Genomic DNA, 21,840 nt, shown 5'->3' with positions numbered 1-21,840 from the left:
AGTCCTCGTGAGGGTCTCAAATTTTCTGTGGCCGGATTCAGTTTGGAGTTTCCTATGTAGCAGGCTGGTCCTGATAGGGCACTATTTCTGTTCCTTACGGTCTATTTCATCCACGTGGTGCTGGTGTAACTGTCTAACTTGGCTGGGTGGTGAGTTGCTCTCTCGGATGAGAAGTTTATTATCTTAGTGTCTCTTCAGATCAAATAATCTTTGCTTTTTGCTAAGAGTTTCGTGAAGTTATACTTCCATGAGCTCCATACATTTTTTTGAGGCTCTGCCCTTGCAGGGTTATAACATGGTAGAGGAAGACTTCGTTCCTAAAGGTCAGGCTGGTTCTCATTCTGCCTTTGGGTGGGGCATCAGGGGATTGTACTCATTGTCCTGTTCCTTGTGGGCGGGGGTACAGATTGGATCCTACTAGGGATCAATCTGGGTGATTTCCCTCATCTTCTGTTTTGAGGTTCTCCTCTTGGAATCTGTTTTCCTTGATGACGGTCTCTCTTCCTCCGGGTTGAGGTTGATGGGCCTTTCTTTGTCCCCTCCCTTGGGATTGGCTTCAGGTCATCTGTTTCTGGATGTTAAAGCCTTTTGGTTAATCTACTTCCGGGGTCTTGTCTGCTCCAATATTTTTGGGAGATGTACAGATTAGATTGTCTCCCCTCTTTCCTGTGTCATCCCTGCTTAGGCATTTGTGGATTTTCTCCTGCCAGGGGCTAGGATACATGCTCCTTCCTCAATCCTCGAGCTGTAAGGGTGTCAGGGAAGTGGATCCTGAGGATCTTGGAGACATCTGTTAGCTTCTCTACCCAGTTTCTAAGGGAGATGTGGCGTACTGGTTAGTTCCACCGCACCTGAAGCAGGAGGTTGTAGGCTTGATCCCAGGTAAAGCTCCTGTTTCTCCTCAGGCTCGTCATTCTGGTGACAGCTAGCATTCCTAAGCAGAGTTTTATGTTTTCTCATACGTTCCTTAGTCTTTGAACTTAGTGAAAATTGTCCCTAGAGCCTTAAGGCCTTCCAGAGTGGCTGCGTGACTTAACCATTGCCTATCACCCTTTATGTTGGGAGTTGTATCCCGCTGTGGGTGTCCTAAGCTCTCTGTATATAGGCCATTAGTGAAAGTTCAGTGTCCAAGGTGTCTTGGATATGACTGTGATTGCATCGCCTCTGGTGCAAAGTCTACTCCGGAATGACGGTTCCTTTAAGTGATGTCATCCAAGATGGCGTCCCTTCAATTCCGATTGGCTGATAGAATTCTATCAGCCAATCGAAATTAAGGTAGGAAAAATCCTATTGGCTGATGCAATCAGCCAATAGGATTGAAGTTCAATCCTATTGGCTGATCCAATCAGCCAATAGAATGCAAGCTCAATCCTATTGGCTGATTGCATCAGCCAATAGGATTTTTCCTACCTTAATTCCGATTGGCTGATAGGATTCTATCAGCCAATCGGAATTGAAGGGACGCCATCTTGGATGACGTCACTTAAAGGAACCGTCCTTGTTGAAGAAGACTCCGGATGAAGAGGATGCTCCGCGTCGGATGTCTTGAAGATGGAGCCGCTCCGCGCCGGATGGATGAAGATAGAAGATGCCGTCTGGATGAAGACTTCTGCCCGTTTGAAGGACCTCTTCTGCCCGGCTTGGATGAAGACTTCTGTCCGTCTGGAGGACCACTTCTGCCAGGTTGGGTGAAGACGTCTCACAGTAGGGTGATCTTCAAGGGGTTAGTGTTAGGTTTTTTTAAGGGGGGATTGGGTGGGTTTTAGAGTAGGGTTGGTTGTGTGGGTGGTGGGTTTTAATGTTGGGGGGGATTGTATTTTTTTTTACAGGTAAAAGAGCTGATTACTTTGGGGCCCCGCAAAAGACCCTTTTAAGGGCTATTTGTAATTTAGTGTAGGGTAGGGCTTTTCTTCTACAAGATATGACGAGTCCACGGATTTCATCCTTACTTGTGGGATTTATCCTCCTGCTAACAGGAAGTGGCAAAGAGCACCACAGCAGAGCTGTATATATAGCTCCTCCCTTCCCTCCACCCCCAGTCATTCTCTTTGCCTGTGTTAGTAATAGAAAGAGGTAAAGTGAGGTGTTAGTTTTAGATTCTTCAATCAAGAAATTTTTTATTTTAAAATGGTACAGGTGAGTACTATTTTCCTCAGGGAGAAATCGTCAGTCTGGATTCCCAAGAGAAATGGAGACATTATTTTTCTGCCCTGATGTTGATGATCTTAGCAGACGTTATCTAAGATCCATTCTGGTTCCCACAGAGCTTCTGAAGGTAGTGCAAGAAAGATCTTCAGTGTGGAGAACGGTGTCATGCTACAAGCAGCATTGAGGTATGTTCAGTCTTTTATTTCTGAGGAGACTTGTTATATCAAAACTGGCTGACATTATTCCCTACCGGGGAAGGGGTAAGCAGTAGACCTATATGGTTTATAGTGGTACTGAAATTACCGTTTTTGTATATTGATTGCTATATGTTATGTGAGTCAATATGGGCTTGACACTGGGAGAGGCAGCTGAGAGACTTTTTATTTTTATTACTTGGCCTAGTGTAACGTTTAGGTGAAGACATTAGGCTTACTAAAGCCGCTTCCCATGCGGTTATGGAGACAGTTAATGGGACGCCCATGGTGGGCGGGGCCTATTTCGCACGCTCAAACGTGCAGTTTTCTCTTCATTAGAAGGCAGCCAGCTCCGATGGGGCCCAAGTCTGACTTTCAGTCACCGGATCGTTATTGACACAGTTTTGAGTACCCTGGGGGCAGGTAGGCGCCACAGCAGAGCTGTGCGAGGTGCAGGGGCTGATATTGTTTTTTAAATCTTAATTTACAATAAAGACGCTTTAAAATGTGATTTAGCATTTTTTTCCAAATTGTGCAATTTCTTTCCTAATTTGAACTGTTTAATATAGTTTTTAGTACTGAAAAATTGTTTTTTGTGCAATACAGAAAAATTGTTGCGCTTTTATTATTTAAAGGCGCAGTACTTTTTTAAAAAAAAAATTCTATTGAATCAATAAATAAGGCTATTGTGGCTATTGCTAGTCTGTTTAACATGTCTGAACTTGAGGAAACTCCTTGTTCTATGTGTTTAGATGCCATTGTGAACCCCCTCTTACTTTGTGTACCTCTTTTACTGAAAGGGCCTTACAATGTAAAAAGCATATTTTATGTAAAGAAAGTGTGCCTAAGGATGATTCTCAGTCTGAAGAGAATCAGGATATGCCGCCTAATTCTCCCCAAGTGTCACAACCTTTAACGCCCACCCAAGCGACGCCGAGTTCCTCAACCGCGTCTAATTCTTTTACGCTGCAGGATATGGCTGCAGTTATGTCAACCACCCTTACAGAGGTATTATCTAAGTTACCAGTGTTACAGGGCAAACACAGTAGGACAGGAATCAATGTGAATACTGAGTCCTCTGATGCTTTGTTGGCTATTTCCGATGTACCCTCATAGGGATCTGAGTTGGGGCTCAGGGAACTTTTGTCTGAGGGAGAACTTTCGGAATTGGGAAGTGTGTTACCTCAGACAGATTCGGACACCATGTCTTTTAAATTTAAGCTGGAACACCTCCGCCTGTTACTTCGGGAGGTCTTAGCGACTCTGGATGACTGTGACCCTATTGCGGTACCACCAGAGAAATTCTGTAAAATGGACAAATATCTAGAAGTACCCGCTTACACTGATGTTTTTCCGGTTCCTAAGAGAATCTCGGAGATTATCAAGAAGGAGTGGGACAGACCGGGTATACCGTTCTCTCCTCCTCATAATTTTAAGAAAATGTATCGGATACCGTTCGGGACTCTTGGCAGACAGTCCCTAAGGTGGAGGGAGCTATATCTACCCTGGCTAAGCGTACAACTATTCCTATTGAGGACAGCTGTGCTTTCAAAGACCCTATGGATAAGAAATTGGAGGGTCTTCTAAAGAAGTTATTTATTCATCAGGGTTTCCTTTTACAACCAACAGCCTGCATTGTTCCAGTTACCACTGCGGCGGCTTTCTGGTTTGATGACTTAGAAGAGTCTCTTAAGACTGAGACTCCTTTAGAGGATATTTTAGATACAGTTAAGGCTCTCAAGCTGGCTAATTCTTTTATCACAGATGCCGCCTTTCAAATTGCTAAGTTGGCGGCTAAGAATGCTGGATTTGCCATTTTAGCGCGTAGAGTGTTATGGTTAAAATCTTGGTCTGCTGATGTGTCATCTATGTCAAAGCTTTTGGCTATTCCTTTCAAGGGTAAGACTCTATTCTGGTCTGACTTGAAGGAAATCATTTCTGACATCACTGGAGGTAAGTGTCATCTCCTACCTCAGGATAAGACTGTTAAATTGAGGGGTAAACAGAATAATTTTCGTTCCTTTCCGAACTTTAAAGGAGTACCCTCTTCTTCCGCCAAGCAGGAAGGGAATTTTGCTCAGGCCAAGTCCGTCTGGAGACTCAACCAGGCTTGGAACAAGGGTAAACAACCCAAGAAGCCCGCTGATACTACCAAGACAGCATGAAGGGGCGGCCCCCGATCCGGGACCGGATCTAGTAGGAGGCAGACTTTCTCTCTTTGCCCAGGCTTGGGCAAGAGATGTTCAGGACCCCATGGCACTGGAAATCGTGACCCACGGGTATCAACTGGAATTCAAAAATTTTCTCCCAAGAGGGAGATTTCTTATTTCACGATTGTCTGTAGACCAGATAAAAAGAGAGGCGTTCTTACGTTGTGTAAAAGACCTCTCTACTATGGGAGTAATTTGTCCCGTTCCAAGACTAGAACAGGGGCAGGGGTTTTACTCAAATCTTTTCGTGGTTCCCAAAAAAGAAGGAACGTTCAGACCCATTTTAGATCTCAAGAGTCTAAACAAGTTTCTCAGAGTCCCATCTTTCCAGATGGAGACTATTCGATCAATTTTACCAATGATCCAGGAAGGTCAATATATGACTACCGTGGACTTGAAGGATGCATACCTTCATATTCCTATCCACAAGGATCATCATCAGTACCTAAGGTTTGCCTTCCTGGACAAACATTTTCAGTTTGTGGCTCTTCCCTTCGGGTTGGCCACAGCACCCAGGATCTTCACAAAGGTTCTAGGGTCCCTTCTGGCAGTTCTCAGGCCGCGGGGCATAGCAGTGGCGCCTTATCTGGACGATATTCTGATCCAGGCGTCAACTTATCAACTAACAAAATCTCATACAGACACAGTGTTGTCCTTTCTGAGAACTCACGGATGGAAGGTGAATCTAGAAAAAACTTCACTAATTCCAAAGACAAAGGTTCCCTTCTTGGGAACTCTGATAGATTCTATAGCCATGAAGATTTTTCTGACGGAGGTCAGAAAGTCAAAGATTCTAAATACATGCCGAGCCCTTCAGTCCAATCCTCGGCCATCAGTGACTCAGTGCATGGAGGTAATTGGATTGATGGTGGCGGCAATGGACATCATTCCGTTTGCTCGATTTCATCTCAGACCACTGCAACTGTGCATGCTCGGACAGTGGAATGGGGATTATGCAAATTTATCTCCTCGGATAAATCTGGACCAGGAGACCAGAGACTCTCTTCTTTGGTGGTTGTCGCCGGATCATCTGTCCCAAGAGACGTGTTTCCGCAGACCCTCGTGGGTGATAGTGACAATGGACGCCAGTTTACTAGGCTGGGGTGCAGTCTGGAATTCCCTGAAGGCTCAGGGTGTATGGACGCAGGTGGACTTTCTACTTCCAATCAATATTCTGGAATTGAGAACAATATTCAATGCGCTTCAGGCCTGGCCTCAGTCGGCTTCGGCCAAATTCATCAGATTCCAGTCGGACAACATCACGACTGTGGCTTACATCAATCATCAGGGAGGAATGAGGAGTTCTTAGCGATGACAGAAGTATCCAAGATAATTTGATGGGCGGAGGCCCACTCTTGTTATCTGTCAGCAATCTGCATCCCAAGAGTGGACAACTGGGAAGCGGACTTTTTAAGCCGACAGGCTTCCGGAGGTCTTTGCCTCACTGATTCTCCGATGGGGCAGACCGGAATTGGATCTGATGGCCTCTCAACAGAATGCCAAGCTCCCAAGATACGGATCCAGGTCGAGGGATCCTCAGGCTGAACTGATAGATGCCTTGGCAGTGCCTTGGTCGTTCAACCTAGCTTATGTGTTTCCACCGTTTCCTCTCCTTCCCCGGGTGATTGCTCGGATCAAACAGGAGAGAGCTTCAGTAATTCTAATCGCGCCTGCGTGGTCACGCAGGACTTGGTATGCAGATGTAGTGGACATGTCCTCTCTGCCTCCGTGGAAGCTTCCAGTGAGACAGGACCTTCTCATTCAAGGTCCTTTCCAACATCCAAATCTAATTTCTCTGCTGCTGACTGCTTGGAGATTGAACGCTTGATTTTATCTAAGCGGGGATTCTCTGATTTCGATCATCGATACTTTGATTCAGGCACGTAAGCCTGTCACTAGAAAGATCTATCATAAGATATGGTGTATATATCTTTTTTGGTGTGAATCCAAGGGCTACTCATGGAGTAAAGTTAGGATTCCCAGGATTCTGTCTTTTCTCCAAGAAGGATTGGAGAAAGGGTTATCAGCAAGTTCCTTAAAGGGACAACTGCTTTGTCAATTTTGCTACACAAACGTTTGGCAGATGTTCCAGACGTTCAGTTCCAGACGTTCAGTCCTTTTGTCAGTCTCTAACCAGAATTAAGCCTGTGTTTAGACCAATTGTTCCACCCTGGAGTTTGAATTTAGTTCTTAATGTTCTTCAAGGGGTTCCGTTTGAACCCATGCATTCCATAGATATTAAGTTGTTATCTTGGAAAGTTTTGTTTTTGGTTGCTATTTCTTCTGCTCGTAGAGTTTCTGAAGTTTCAGCGTTACAATGTGATTCGCCTTATCTTATCTTCCATTCTGATAAGGTGGTTTTACACCTAAGGGTGTTTCTAATAAGAATATTAATCAGGAAATTGTTGTTCCTTCATTATGTCCTAACCCTTCTTATAAGAAGGAGCGTATGTTGCATAACCTGGACGTGGTCCTTGCCCTGAAGTTTTACTTGCAGGCGACTATAAGGATTTCCGTCAATCATCTTCATTATTCATTGTTTTTTCTGAAAAGCGTAGGGGTCAGAAAGCTACGGCTACCTCTCTTTCTTTTTGGCTGAAGAGTATCATCCGCCTGGCGGACAGCGGCTTCCTGAAAGAATTACGGCTCATTCTACTAGGGCTGTGGCTTCCTCATGGGCATTTAAAAAACGATGCTTCTGTTGAACAGATTTGCAAGGCTGCGACTTGGTCGTCTCTTCACACTTTTTCCAAATTTTACAAATTTGATACTTTTGCTTCTTCTGGGGCTGGTTTTGGGAGAAAGGTTCTTCAAGCAGTGGTGCCTTCCGTTTAGGTTCCTGTCTTGTCCCTCCCTTTCATCCGTGTCCTGTAGCTTTGGTATTGTATCCCACAAGTAAGGATAAAATCCGTGGACTCGTCATATCTTGTAGAAGAAAAGGAAATTTATGCTTACCTGATAAATTTGTTTCTTCTACGATATGACGAGCCACGGCCCACCCTGTCATTCTTAAGACAGGTTTAGATTATATTATATTTTTTTATAAACTTCAGTCACCTCTGCACCTTTGGCTTTTCCTTTCTCTTCCTAACTTCGGTCGAATGACTGGAGGTGGAGGGAAGGGAGGAGCTCTATATACAGCTCTGCTGTGGTGCTCTTTGCCACTTCCTGTTAGCAGGAGGATAAATCCCACAAGTAAGGATGAAATCCGTGGACTCGTCATATCGTTAGGGGGATTAGAGTAGGTGTAATTAGTTTAAAAATCTTGTAATTATTTTATTATTTTCTGTAATTTAGTGGGTTTTTTTTCATACTTTAGATAATTTTTTTTAAATTGTAATTAATTGTATTTAGTTTAGGTAATTAATTTAATTATAGTGTAGTGATAGGTGTAATTGTAACTTAGGTTAGGTTTTATTTTACAGGTAAATTTGTCTTTATTTTAACTAGGTAGTTATTAAATACTTTTGCTTCTTCTGAGGCTGGTTTTGGGAGAAAGGTTCTTCAAGCAGTGGTGCCTTCCGTTTAGGTTCCTGTCTTGTCCCTCCCTTTCATCCGTGTCCTGTAGCTTTGGTATTGTATCCCACAAGTAAAAATGAAATCCGTGGACTCGTCATATCTTGTAGAAGAAAAGGAAATTTATGCTTAACTGATAAATTTGTTTCTTCTACGATATGACAAGTCCACGGCCCACCCTGTCATTTTTAAGACAGGTTTAGATTATATTATATTTTTTTATAAACTTCAGTCACCTCTGCACCTTGGCTTTTCCTTTCTCTTCCTAACTTCGGTCGAATGACTGGAGGTGGAGGGAAGGGAGGAGCTATATATACAGCTCTGCTGTGGTGCTCTTTGCCACTTCCTGTTAGCAGGAGGATAAATCCCACAAGTAAGGATGAAATCCGTGGACTCGTCATATCGTTAGGGGGATTAGAGTAGGTGTAATTAGTTTAAAAATCTTGTAATTATTTTATTATTTTCTGTAATTTAGTGTTTTTCTTTTTTCGTACTATAGATTATTTTTTTAAATTGTAATTAATTGTATTTAGTTTAGGTAATTAATTTAATTACAGTGTAGTGTTAGGTGTAATTGTAACTTAGGTTAGGTTTTATTTTACAGGTAAATTTGTCTTTATTTTAACTAGGTAGTTATTAAATAGTTAATAACTATTTAATAACTATTGTACGTAGTTAAAATAAATACAAAGTTGCCTGTAAAATAAAAATAAACGCTAAGCTAGCTACAATGTAACTATTAGTTATATTGTAGCTATCTTAGGGTTTATTTTATAGGTAAGTATTTAGTTTTAAATAGGAATAATTTAGTGAATTGTAGTAATTTTATTTAGATTTATTGTAATTATATTTAAGTTAGGGGGGGTTATGGTTAGGGTTAGACTTAGATTTAGGGGTTAATACATTTAATATAGTGGCGGCGACATTGGGGGCGGCAGATTAGGGGTTAATAAATGTAGGTAGGTGTCGGCGATGTTAGGGCCGGCAGATTAGAGGTTAATAAAATTTAACTAGTGTTTGCGATGCGGGAGTGCGGCGGTTTAGGGGTTAATATGTTTATTATAGTGACAGCGATGTCCAGTTCGGCAGATTAGGGGTTAAAAATTTTATTTCTTTCATGTAATTAGCAAGAGTCCATGAGCTAGTGACGTATGGGATATACATTCCTACCAGGAGGGGCAAAGTTTCCCAAACCTTAAAATGCCTATAAATACACCCCTCACCACACCCACAATTCAGTTTTACAAACTTTGCCTCCGATGGAGGTGGTGAAGTAAGTTTGTGCTAGATTCTACGTTGATATGCGCTCCGCAGCAAGTTGGAGCCCGGTTTTCCTCTCAGCGTGCAGTGAATGTCAGAGGGATGTGAGGAGAGTATTGCCTATTTGAATGCAGTGATCTCCTTCTACGGGGTCTATTTCATATGTTCTCTGTTATCGGTCGTAGAGATTCATCTCTTACCTCCCTTTTCAGATCGACGATATACTCTTATATATACCATTACCTCTGCTGATTCTCGTTTCAGTACTGGTTTGGCTTTCTACAAACAGGTAGATGAGTGTCCTGGGGTAAGTAAATCTTATTTTCTGTGACACTCTAAGCTATGGTTGGGCACTTTGTTTATAAAGTTCTAAATATATGTATTCAAACATTTATTTGCCTTGACTCAGAATGTTCAACTTTCCTTATTTTTCAGACAGTCAGTTTCATATTTGGGATAATGCATTTGAATTAATAATTTTTTCTTACCTTCAAAAATTTGACTCTTTTTTTCCCTGTGGGCTGTTAGGCTCGCGGGGGCTGAAAATGCTTCATTTTATTGCGTCATTCTTGGCGCGGACTTTTTTGGCGCAAAAATTCTTTTCCGTTTCCGGCGTCATACGTGTCGCCGGAAGTTGCGTCATTTTTTGACGTTATTTTGCGCCAAAAATGTCGGCGTTCCGGATGTGGCGTCATTTTTGGCGCCAAAAGCATTTAGGCGCCAAATAATGTGGGCGTCTTATTTGGCGCTAAAAAATAAGGGCGTCGCTTTTGTCTCCACATTATTTAAGTCTTATTTTTTCATTGCTTCTGGTTGCTAGAAGCTTGTTCTTTGGCATTTTTTCCCATTCCTGAAACTGTCATTTAAGGAGTTTGATCAATTTTGCTTTATATGTTGTTTTTTCTCTTACATATTGCAAGATGTCTCACGTTGCATCTGAGTCAGAAGATACTACAGGAAAATCGCTGTCTAGTGCTGGAGCTACCAAGCTAAGTGTATCTGCTATAATTTTTGGTATCTGTTTCTCCAGCTGTTGTTTGTATTGCATGTCATGACAAACTTATTAATGCAGATAAAATTTCCTTTAGTACTGTTACATTACCTGTTGCTGTTCCGTCAACATCTAATTTTCAGAGTGTTCCTGATAAACATAAGAGATTTTATTTTTTAAATCCATTAAGAAGGCTATGTCTGTTATTTCTCCTTCTAGTTTACATAAAAGTCTTTTAAAACTTCTCTTTTTTCAGATGAATTTTTAAATGAACATCATCATTCTGATACTGATAATGGTTCTTCTGGTTCGGAGGTTTCTGTCTCAGAGGTTGATGCTGATAAATCTTTGTATTTGTTCAAGATGGAATTTATTCGTTCTTTATTTAAAGAAGTATTAATTGCATTAGAAATAGAGGATTCTGGTCCTCTTGATACTAAATCTAAACGTTTTAAATAAGGTTTTTAAACCTCCTGTAGTTATTCCAGAAGTGTTTAATCTCCCTGATGCTATTTCTGAAGTAATTTCCAGGGAATGGAATAATTTGGGTAATTCTTTTACTCCTTCTAAACGTTTAAGCAATTATATCCTGTGCCATCTGACAGATTAGAGTTTTTTTGGGACAAAATCCCTAAGGTTATGGGGCTGTCTCTACTCCTGCTAAATGTGCTACTATTCCTACGGCAGATAGTACTTCATTTAAGGATCCTTTAGATAGGAAAATTGAATCCTTTCTAAGAAAAGCTTACTTATGTTCAGGTAATCTTCTTAGACCTGCTATATTTTTAGCGGATGTTGCTGCAGCTTCAACTTTTTGGTTAGAAGCTCTAGCGCAACAAGTAACAGATCATAATTTTATAGCATTATTATTATTCTATAACATGCTAATAATTTTATTTGCGATGCCATCTTTGATATCATTAGAGTTGATGTCAGGTATATGTCTCTAGCTATTTTAGCTAGAAAAGCTTTATGGATTAAACTTGGAATGCTGATATGTCTTCTAAGTCAACTTTGCTTTCCCTTTCTTTCCAGGGTAATAAATTATTATCTCAACTGTTTCTGGAAGGAAGGGAACTTTTTTACCAAAGGATAAAAAATCTAAGGTAAATTTAGGTCTACTAATCATTTTCGTTCCTTTCCTCACAATAAGGAACAAAAGCCTGATCCTTCATCCTCAGGACCGGTATCAGTTTGGAAACTATTTCCAGTTTGGAATATATCCAAGCCTTATAGAAAACCTATAGCCAGCTCCTACGTACCCATGAAGGTGCGGACCTTATTCCAGCTCAGCTGGTATGGGGCAGATTACGTTTTCTTCAAAGAAATTTTGATCAATTCCGTTCTCAATTTCTGGTTTCAGAACATTGTTTCAGAAAGGTACAGAATTGGCTTCAGTTAAGGCCTCCTGCTAAGAGATTTTTTTCTTTCCCGTGTCCCAGTTAACACAGCAAAGGCTCAGCGTTTCTGAAATGTGTTTTCAGATCTAGAGTTGGCTGGAGTAATTATGCCAGTTCCAGTTCTGGAACAGGGGCTGGGGTTTTATTTTATCTCTTCATTGTACCAAAGAAGGTCAATTCCTTCAGACCAGTTCCGGATCTATCAATATTGAATCGTTATGTAAGGATACCAACATTCAAGATGGTTACTGTAGGACTATCCTGCCTTTTTTTTAGCAAGGGCATTATATGTCTACAATAGATTTACAGGATGTGTATCTGCATATTCCGATTCATCCAGATCACTTTTAGTGTCTGAGATTCTCTTTTTAGACAAGCATTACCAGTTTTGTGGCTCTACCGTTTGGCCTAGCCTCAGTTCCAAGAATTTTTTTCAAAGGTTCTCGGTGCCCTTCTTTCTGTAATCAGAGAACAGGGTTTTGGTATTTCCTTATTGGACGATATCTGGGTACTTGCTCAGTCTTCTCATTTTTGAAGAATGTCATACAAATCGACTTGTGTTGTTTCTTCAAGTTCATGGTTGGAGGATCAATTTACCAATCAGTTCATTGATTCCTCAGACAAGGGTAACCTTTTTAGGTTTCTAGATAGATTCAGTGTCTATGACTCTGTCCTTGTCAGACAAGAGAAGTTTAACATTGATATCAGCTTGTCAAAACCTTCAGTCACAATCATTCCCTTTGGTAGCCTTATGCATGGAAATTTTAGGTCTTAGGACTGCCGCATCAGATGCGATCTCCTTTGCTCGTTTTCACATGCGACCTCTTCAGCTCTGTATGCTGAACCAATGGTGCAGGGATTACTCAAAGATATCTCAATTAATATCTTTAAACCGATTATACGACACTCTCTGACATGGTGGACAGATCACCATCGTTTAGTTCAGGGGGCTTCTTTGTTCTTCCGACCTGGACTATAATCTCCACAGATGCAAGTCTTACAGGTTGGGGAGCTGTGTGGGGGTATCTGACGGCACAAGGGGTTTGAGAATCTCAGGAGGTGAGATTTCCGATCAATATTTTGGAACTCCGTGCAATTTTCAGAGCTCTTCAGTCTTGGCCTCTTCTGAAGAGAGAGTTGTTCAATGTCACAACTGTGGCATACATCAATCATCAAGGAGGGACTCACAGTCCTCTGGCTATGACAGAAGTATCTCGAATTTTGGTTGGGCGGAATCCAGCTCCTGTCTAATCTCTGCGGTTCATATCCCAGGTATGGGCAATTGGAAAGCGGATTATCTCAGTCGCCAAACGTTGCACCTGGGCGAATGGTCTTCACCCAGAGGTATTTCCTCAGATTGTTCAAATGTGGGAACTCCCAGAAATAGATCTGATGGCTTCTCATCTAAACAAGAAACTTCCCTGGTATCTGTCCGGATCCCGGGATCCTCGGGCGGAGGCAGTGGATGCATTATCTCTTCCTTACAAGTGTCATCCTGCCTATATCTTTCCGCCTCTAGTTCTTCTTCTAAGGGTATTCTCCAATATTCTAAAGGAATGCTCGTTTGTCCTGCTGGTAGCTCCAGCATGGTCTCACAGGTTTTGGTATGCGGATCTTGTCCGGATGGCCTCTTGCCAGCTGTGGACTCTTCCGTTAAGACCAGTCTTTCTGTCTCAAGGTTCTTTTTTCCATCAGGATCTCAAAACCTTAATTTTAAGGTGTGGAGTTTGAACGCTTGATTCATGGTCAAAGAGGTTTCTCTGACTCTGTGATTGATACTATGTGACAGGCTCGTAAATCTGTATCTAGAGATATATTATAGAGTCTGGAAGACTTATATTTCTTCAGGATGGTTTAGATAAAGGTTTGTCCGCAAGTTTCTTGAAAGACAAATCTCTGCTCTTTCTGTTCTTTTTCACAGAAGGATTGCTAATCTTCCTGATATTCATTGTTTTGTACAACCTTTGGTTCGTATAAAACTTGTCATTAAGTCAATTTCTCCTCCTTGGAGTTTGAATTTGGTTCTGGGGGCTCTTCAAGCTCCTCCTTTTGAACCCATGCATTCTTTGGTCGTTATATTACTTTCTTGGAAAGTTTTGTTTCTTTTGGCCATCTCTTCTGCCAGAAGAGTCTCTGAATTATCTACTCTTTTTTTGTGAGTCTCCTTTTCTGATTTTGCATCAGGATAAGGCGGTGCTGCGAACTTCTTTTGAATTTTTTACCTAAGGTTGTGAATTCTAACAACATTAGTAGAGAAATTGTGGTTCCTTCATTATGTCCTAATCCTATGAATTCTAAGGAGAAATCATTGCATTCTTTGGATGCTGTTAGAGCTTTGTAATATTATGTTGAAGCTACTAAGTCTTTCCGAAAGACTTCTAGTCTATTTGTCATCTTTTCCGGTTCTAGAAAAGACCAGAAAGCTTCTGCCATTTCTTTGGCATCTTGGTTGAAATCTTTATTTCATCATGCCTATGTTGAGTCGGGTAAAACTCCGCCTCAAAGGATTACAGCTCATTCTACTAGGTCAGTTTCTACTTCCTGGGCGTTTAAGAATGAAGCTTCGGTTGATCAGATTTGCAAAACAGCAACTTGGTCCTCTTTGCATACTTTTACTAAATTCTACCATTTGATGTGTTTTCTTCTTCTGAAGCAGTTTTTGGTAGAAACGTACTTCAGGTAGTGGTTTCAGTTTGAATCTTCTGCTTATGTTTTTTCATTAAAATTTTATTCTGGGTGTGGATTATTTTCAGCAGGAATTGGCTGTCTTTATTTTATCCCTCCCTCTCTAGTGACTCTTGTGTGGAAAGATCCACATCTTGGGTAATCATTATCCCATACGTCACTAGCTCATGGACTCTTGCTAATTACATGAAAGAAAACATAATTTATGTAAGAACTTACCTGATAAATTCATTTCTTTCATATTAGCAAGAGTCCATGAGGCCCGCCCTTTTTTGTGGTGGTTTTGATTTTTTTATATAAAGCACAATTATTCCAATTCCTTATTTTATATGCTTTCGCACTTTTTTCCTTATCACCCCACTTCTTGGCTATTCGTTAAACTGAATTGTGGGTGTGGTGAGGGGTGTATTTATAGGCATTTTAAGGTTTGGGAAACTTTGCCCCTCCTGGTAGGAATGTATATCCCATACGTCACTAGCTCATGGACTCTTGCTAATATGAAAGAAATGAATTTATCAGGTAAGTTCTTACATAAATTATGTTTTTAGTGTTTGCGATGTGGGAGGGCCTCGGTTTAGGGGTTAATAGGTAGTTTATGGGTGTTAGTGTACTTTTTAGCACTTTAGTTAAGAGTTTTATGTTACAGCGTTGTAGTGTAAAACTCTTAACTACTGACTTTTAAATGCGGTACCAGTCTTGACAGGAGAGGATGTACCGCTCACTTTTGGTCAGACGCTATGCAAGTCCCATTGAAAATATAGGATACGCAATTGACGTAAGTGGATTTGCGGTATTTCCGACGACTCGTAATACCAGCGGGCATTAAAAAGCAGCGTTGGGACCGGCCAACGCTGCTTTTTAACCCTAACGCACAACTCGTAATCTAGGTGTAATACTTGAAAGCCTTTGCACTATGGACTTCATTACTGAACCATATCTTTATTTATTGCTAAGGTGACTTCCAAGATACAAACTCATAAGCTGAAAACTTTATAAAGCTTATTACCTTGTGAGTCTGTAGATTTTGGAACTCAGAATAAGTGCAGCAAATTAGTTTTCTGAATATGCAGGTCTCTCCTTTTGTTTGATGCTTTCACCTCTCCTTTTAAAAAAAAAAATGATTTTGCTTGTTGCTCTGTTGACAGCTAAACAAGTTTTAGAGGTGGGTGTTTTCGTCTTTTATTCCTGCTTTTCTGATGGTTCATCAAGTGAAGGTAGCTTTCAGGTTACTTTTTTTCACGGGGTCTATAAGCAAAATATTAAAGAAACATGTGGGACATTTTCTGTTCAGGAGGAGTTATGTGTTTACCTCCTTTGCAAGAGATAACCAAGTCACCAAGGGACACTAATGGAAAAGTGACATGGTGTTAAGAATTAGAGGATGCCATTTTTGCATTAGAATGCCCCTTTCTCCAACATAGGTGTGTCCGGTCCACGGCGTCATCCTTACTTGTGGGATATTCTCTTCCCCAACAGGAAATGGCAAAGAGCCCAGCAAAGCTGGTCACATGATCCCTCCTAGGCTCCGCCTACCCCAGTCATTCTCTTTGCCGTTGTACAGGCAACATCTCCACGGAGATGGCTTAGAGTTTTTTAGTGTTTAACTGTAGTTTTTATTATTCAATCAAGAGTTTGTTATTTTAAAATAGTGCTGGTATGTACTATTTACTCAGAAACAGAAAAGAGATGAAGATTTCTGTTTGTATGAGGAAAATGATTTTAGCACCGTAACTAAAATCCATGGCTGTTCCACACAGGACTGTTGAGAGCAATTAACTTCAGTTGGGGGAACAGTGTGCAGTCTCTTGCTGCTTGAGGTATGACACATTCTAACAAGACGATGTAATGCTGGAAGCTGTCATTTTTCCCTATGGGATCCGGTAAGCCATGTTTATTACGATGGTAAATAAGGGCTTCATAAGGGCTTATTAAGATTGTAGACTTTTCTGGGCTAAATCGATTCATTTTTAAAACATATTTAGCCTTGAGGAATCATTTTATCTGGGTATATTGATATTATAATATCGGCAGGCACTGTATTAGACACCTTATTTCTCTGGGACTTTCCCAAAGCATAAGCAGAGCCTCATTTTCGCGCCGGTGTGGCGCACTTGTTTTTGAGAGGCATGGCATGCAGTCGCATGTGAGAGGAGCTCTGATACTTAGAAAAGGCTTTCTGAAGGCGTCATTTGGTATCGTATTCCCCTTTGGGTTTGGTTGGGTCTCAGCAAAGCAGATACCAGGGACTGTAAAGGGGTTAAAGTGTTAAAACGGCTCCGGTTCCGTTATTTTAAGGGTTAAAGCTTCCAAATTTGGTGTGCAATACTTTTAAGGCTTTAAGACACTGTGGTGAAAATTTGGTGAATTTTGTACAATTCCTTCATGTTTTTTCGCAATTGCAGTAATAAAGTGTGTTCAGTTTAAAATTTAAAGTGACAGTAACGGTTTTATTTTAAAACGTTTTTTGTACTTTATTATCAAGTTTATGCCTGTTTAACATGTCTGAACTACCAGATAGTTTGATACTTTTGCTTCTTCTGAGGCTATTTTTGGGAGAAAGGTTTTGCAAGCCGTGGTGCCTTCCATTTAGGTGACCTGATTTGCTCCCTCCCTTCATCCGTGTCCTAAAGCTTTGGTATTGGTTCCCACAAGTAAGGATGACGCCGTGGACCGGACACACCTATGTTGGAGAAAACAGAATTTATGTTTACCTGATAAATTTCTTTCTCCAACGGTGTGTCCGGTCCACGGCCCGCCCTGGTTTTTTAATCAGGTCTGATAATTTATTTTCTTTAACTACAGTCACCACGGTACCATATGGTTTCTCCTATGCAAATATTCCTCCTTAACGTCGGTCGAATGACTGGGGTAGGCGGAGCCTAGGAGGGATCATGTGACCAGCTTTGCTGGGCTCTTTGCCATTTCCTGTTGGGGAAGAGAATATCCCACAAGTAAGGATGACGCCGTGGACCGGACACACCGTTGGAGAAAGAAATTTATCAGGTAAACATAAATTCTGTTTTTAACCCTTTCCTGCCGGGGTTAAAGTGTCTACACTCGCGATTGTGCACGTGATCACGAGATTTCAATGATGGGATCGCGTCAGGGGGCGTCCCTATGATGCTAGGCATGCCCTCCAGACCGCAATCCCATCAGGGAAGCGCCAGTGGCTTTAGGAAAAATTTGGACGGAATACAACATCGTAACGACGTTAAAAGGTTAATTCAAATTATGGGTCTCAAATCAAAGAGGGATTAAATAAAGTCTATGAAGCAATAATAGTTTCTATTACCTGAAAACCACTAAAGAAACGGAAAGGGAAAAATTCCTTCCGCCTTAAAGGGACAGTGAAAACCTTGTACTTACAAGACATTTCTGTTGTGTTGCTATAGAATAGAATCAATCTGAGCTTTATAAAGGTATTATAAAGTACATTGGGTTGCAGTTGCTATCTTATAAAGCCAAATACGGATGATCTATCTTATCTATCCTATTATCTATCCTATTTTATCTTATATACCCTATCTTATCTATCCTATCGTATCTATATTCTATAAAGCAGAGTTAGCCTTGGTAGCAATTTTCTTGCTTTTTATATACATTCAGCGTAGTGTTGTATAAAGGCCTGACCAGCCATTTTGTTTTGTCATTTGCCTTGTTTTTCTATACCTGCTATTGGATAAGGATATTCTACAAGTTTAGTGCAACATTTATGTAAATAACATGAAGATTAAAGGTATCAACGCAGAGACTGATGTCTTGTTCTAGAATAGCAAATTGGAAATAATTTATTTTAAAGGGACAGTAAACCTTATCGCTGTTTTACAGAGCCGCTCTCTGTACTCTGCTGAGCGGGTCTGTTGTTTTTACTGAGCGCATCGGGTCAGCTGTATAGTCACAGCCCGGCCCGACCGCGCCATTAGACACAATGCAGCTCGCTCCTGCTCTGTCTGACAGCGGGAGCGAGCTGCATTGTGTCTAATGGTGTGGTCGGGCCGGGCTGTGACTATACAGCTGGCCCGATGCACTCAGTAAAAACAACAGACCCGCTCAGCAGAGCCCAGAGAGCGGGTCTGTAAAACGGCGATATTTTTTAAAAATAAAAAGGCAATATTATGATTTAAAATGTTTGGCTAATGTAATGTTATATAATTCTGCACTATGTGCAGAATTATATAACATTTTTTTTAAGGTTTACTGTCCCTTTAATTTACTTTCATTTTTAGGGAATTTTAAAATATATTCATAAAAGTGCAGGGCGATCCAAAACATTGCATATTTTTAATGGCTTGCATAAATGTCCCTACTTTTATAATCAACTCTGTTTTCTACAATGTTTAATTTTGTCACAACTAAGATTATTAAAACCTAAAAAGTTATGTCTTTGTTATTTTCTCTCTAGTTATCATGGTGGTCCTGGTTTGGGGAGTTGTCTGGTCTATAACAGGTTCGGAATGTCTGCCTGGTGGGAACCTTTTTGGAATCCTAATTCTCTTTTTTTGTGCTGTAATTGGAGGCAAACTTGTGAGTCTTATTAGAATACCAACTCTACCTCCATTGCCTGCACTCCTTGGTAAGTGTGTATATCCAATTTTATTAAAAGCTACAAATGTGAAAAAGTGATACATATAAATCTTCACACGGATTGTGGTTTTATTTTTTTTTATTTTTTTCTTCAAGGATGTAATTTAAAACTATCCAAAACCATTTAATACACCTGCTTAAACCATAGAGTGTGTGTATGTGACAAATACAATACTGAGTCACCCACAACAGTCAGAGAGTAGCAACTAGTGGTCAGCATATGAGTAAAACATTTAATTTAAATGTTCTCACCATTGTCCCCAAATTGTTTTAATAAGCCTTCAGCTTAAAGTCAAAATTAAAGTTTCATGATTCAGATAGAGAATGCAATAAAAAAAAAGTTTCCACTATATATCCAATATCGAAACGTGTACGCACACATTGAGGCGCTAGCTCCTACTGAGTATGTGCAAAAGGGCTCAGTATTTACATATATGCATTTTGTGATTGGCTGATGGCTGTCACATGATACAGGGGGAGGGAAACCTTGATTAACTTTTACATTTGTCAGAAAATATTCTGCTGCTTATTTCAGATTAAAATTAAATGTTATTGCTTTGTCTTTTATTATGTATTTGTCAATTATTACATTCTGTTGTATTTAATGGTCCTTATAAAACGCAGTGAGAGTTGTTTAAATAGGCTATTTTGTTTTTATTTACAGTCCATTATGACAGCTGGACATTTATTTATTTTGTCTTTTTAAGTCTTTCTCACTATAAGAACTTTAGGGATTTTCCCCCCATAAAGAGTGAATTCAATACTTTTTGTGAAAGATCTTCCTTCTTCTGATCCAATTCAAAACACATGGGGATAATTCACAGAAGTAGACACAGTGAAGGGCAGTAGAAAGCAATGGGGCCAATTGTGAGCTTACACATTTGAATAAAGGAAGGAAGAACTTTTCATGATTCAAATAGAGCATATAATTTAAAACGACTTTCCCATTTACGTCTATTATCTAATTTGCTTAGTCTTGGTATCCTTTGTTGAAAAACATACATAGGTAGGCTCAGGAGCAGCAATGAACTACTGGGAGCTAACTTCTGATTAGTGGCTGCATATTTGTACCTCTTGTCATTGGCTTATTGTTGTGTTCAGCTAGCTCCCAGTAGTACATTGCTGCTCCTTTAATAAAGGATGCCAAGAGAATGAAGCAAAACTGATAATAGAACTACATTGGAAAGTTGTTTAAAAATGTATTTCTTTTTTAGGAGGGTTAACATCCCCTATTAAGAGAAAAATAATTATATCTCATTTAAGGAAATTAAACACGGATGTTGCCTTCCTTCAGGAAACCCATATGAAAATAGAGGAGGTAATTAAACTTAAAAAATCATGGGTACAAGAAATTTTTGCAGCTCCTGCTCTAGATAGGAAAGGGGGAGTAGCAATTTTAATTGGGAAAAAATTACAGGCTGTTTCCTCTATTCTCGAAATAGATCCAGGTGGGAGATTCTTATTGATACGTCTCAAGGTTGCTGGGAGCATATATACATTATGTAATATATACGCACCGAATAAAATTGACTATGATTTTTGGGATAAGTTGCAATCTAAAATACTTACTAAGAAAGAGGGAATGCTAATAATAGGAGGAGATTTTAACATGACTCCGCATTATGTATTGGATAGACTAAGACAAGATGCTCGAGTACAAAGAACAAAAAAATAATTTAGAGAAAAAAATTTTCACTAGAATATTTTACAATCTAAATGTTAGGGATATTTGGAGGGTGTACAACCCGGATTATAAAAGCTATACATGCCTTTCAAAGGCTCATAAGACCCTCTCAAGGATTGATTTATTCTTGGTGGATGAGAAATTTCTAAATCTAAACACGGAATCTAAGATTCTTCCTGTGACAGTTTCCGACCATGCCCCAATAACTTTTGAAATACGCACACATAACCCTAAAAATAAGAACCTACGATTTCACTTCCCACGATATTTGGCCACAGACCCAGAATTTAAAACAATACTAATTCTAAAATTTGAAGAATATGCTCAATTAAACAGTGAATATGCTAATCGGCCGTTGATCTTTTGGGAAGCAGCAAAAGCAGTTATGAGAGGGGAGATTTTAGCATACAATATCAATAGAACAAAAAAATATAAAATGAAGGAGGAGGATATCTCAAAAACATTATCAAATTCCTATCATAACTACATTCTTAATAAAACTTCGGAAACATGGAATAAATATATACAAGTAAAAGAAGAAAGAGATACCTTCCTCCTACATAAATCCACTCAAAGAGAACTAAAATTACAAGCACACTTATTTAAATATGGTAACAAAGCGGGTAAACTTCTTGCGAATCTAGTTAAACAGGATAAAGGAAGTGCATTAATTGAATCTGTTAGGAAAGGGGATAAATTATTTACAAAAACTGAGGAAATATTAAAAATAATGACAGAATACTATAAAGACCTTTATTCATTAAAGACATCAAACAAAAAAGAATGTGATAAATTCTGGGAAAAGATCTCCTGCCCAAACATAACAGAAGAATTAAATGAAAAGATGAATTCCCCTTTCACTGAGTTAGAGGTAAGAAAGAGCATAGAGAACATGTCTATTAACAAGGCGTCAGGTCCTGACGGCCTGCCCAGTGAATTTTATAAATTACTATCACCAGTAATAGTTCCGCATTTGACAAGACTATATAATGATTTATATATTGAAGGTAATCCGCCATCCTCTGCTTTTGTGGCCTCTTATACAACATTAATACCAAAATCTGGAAAGGACTTAACACAGAAAGAGTCCTACAGACCTATAGCCTTGTTAAATGCGGACTACAAATTAATGACCTCTATTCTTGCCCAAAGAATGCAAATCCTTCTT

The 21,840-nt window shown here is 39.9% G+C and overlaps 1 protein-coding gene across 1 annotated transcript in view; it reads left to right on the top strand.

The window, feature by feature from the left end:
- Nucleotides 1-21,840, top strand: part of LOC128649935 (sodium/hydrogen exchanger 9B2) — a 346,495-nt gene that overhangs the window by 91,333 nt on the left and 233,322 nt on the right. Inside the window, exon 4 of the mRNA XM_053703502.1 lies at nt 18,807-18,977. Within this exon, the coding sequence (XP_053559477.1) occupies nt 18,807-18,977 (171 nt within the window). The remainder of the gene's footprint in view (nt 1-18,806; nt 18,978-21,840) is intronic.

This window comes from Bombina bombina, chromosome 2 (assembly GCF_027579735.1).
Source record: "Bombina bombina isolate aBomBom1 chromosome 2, aBomBom1.pri, whole genome shotgun sequence".
Taxonomy (NCBI): Eukaryota; Metazoa; Chordata; class Amphibia; order Anura; family Bombinatoridae; genus Bombina; species Bombina bombina.
The sequence above is the reverse complement of the archived record's forward strand: the minus strand, read 5'-3'. Positions and strand labels throughout refer to the sequence as shown.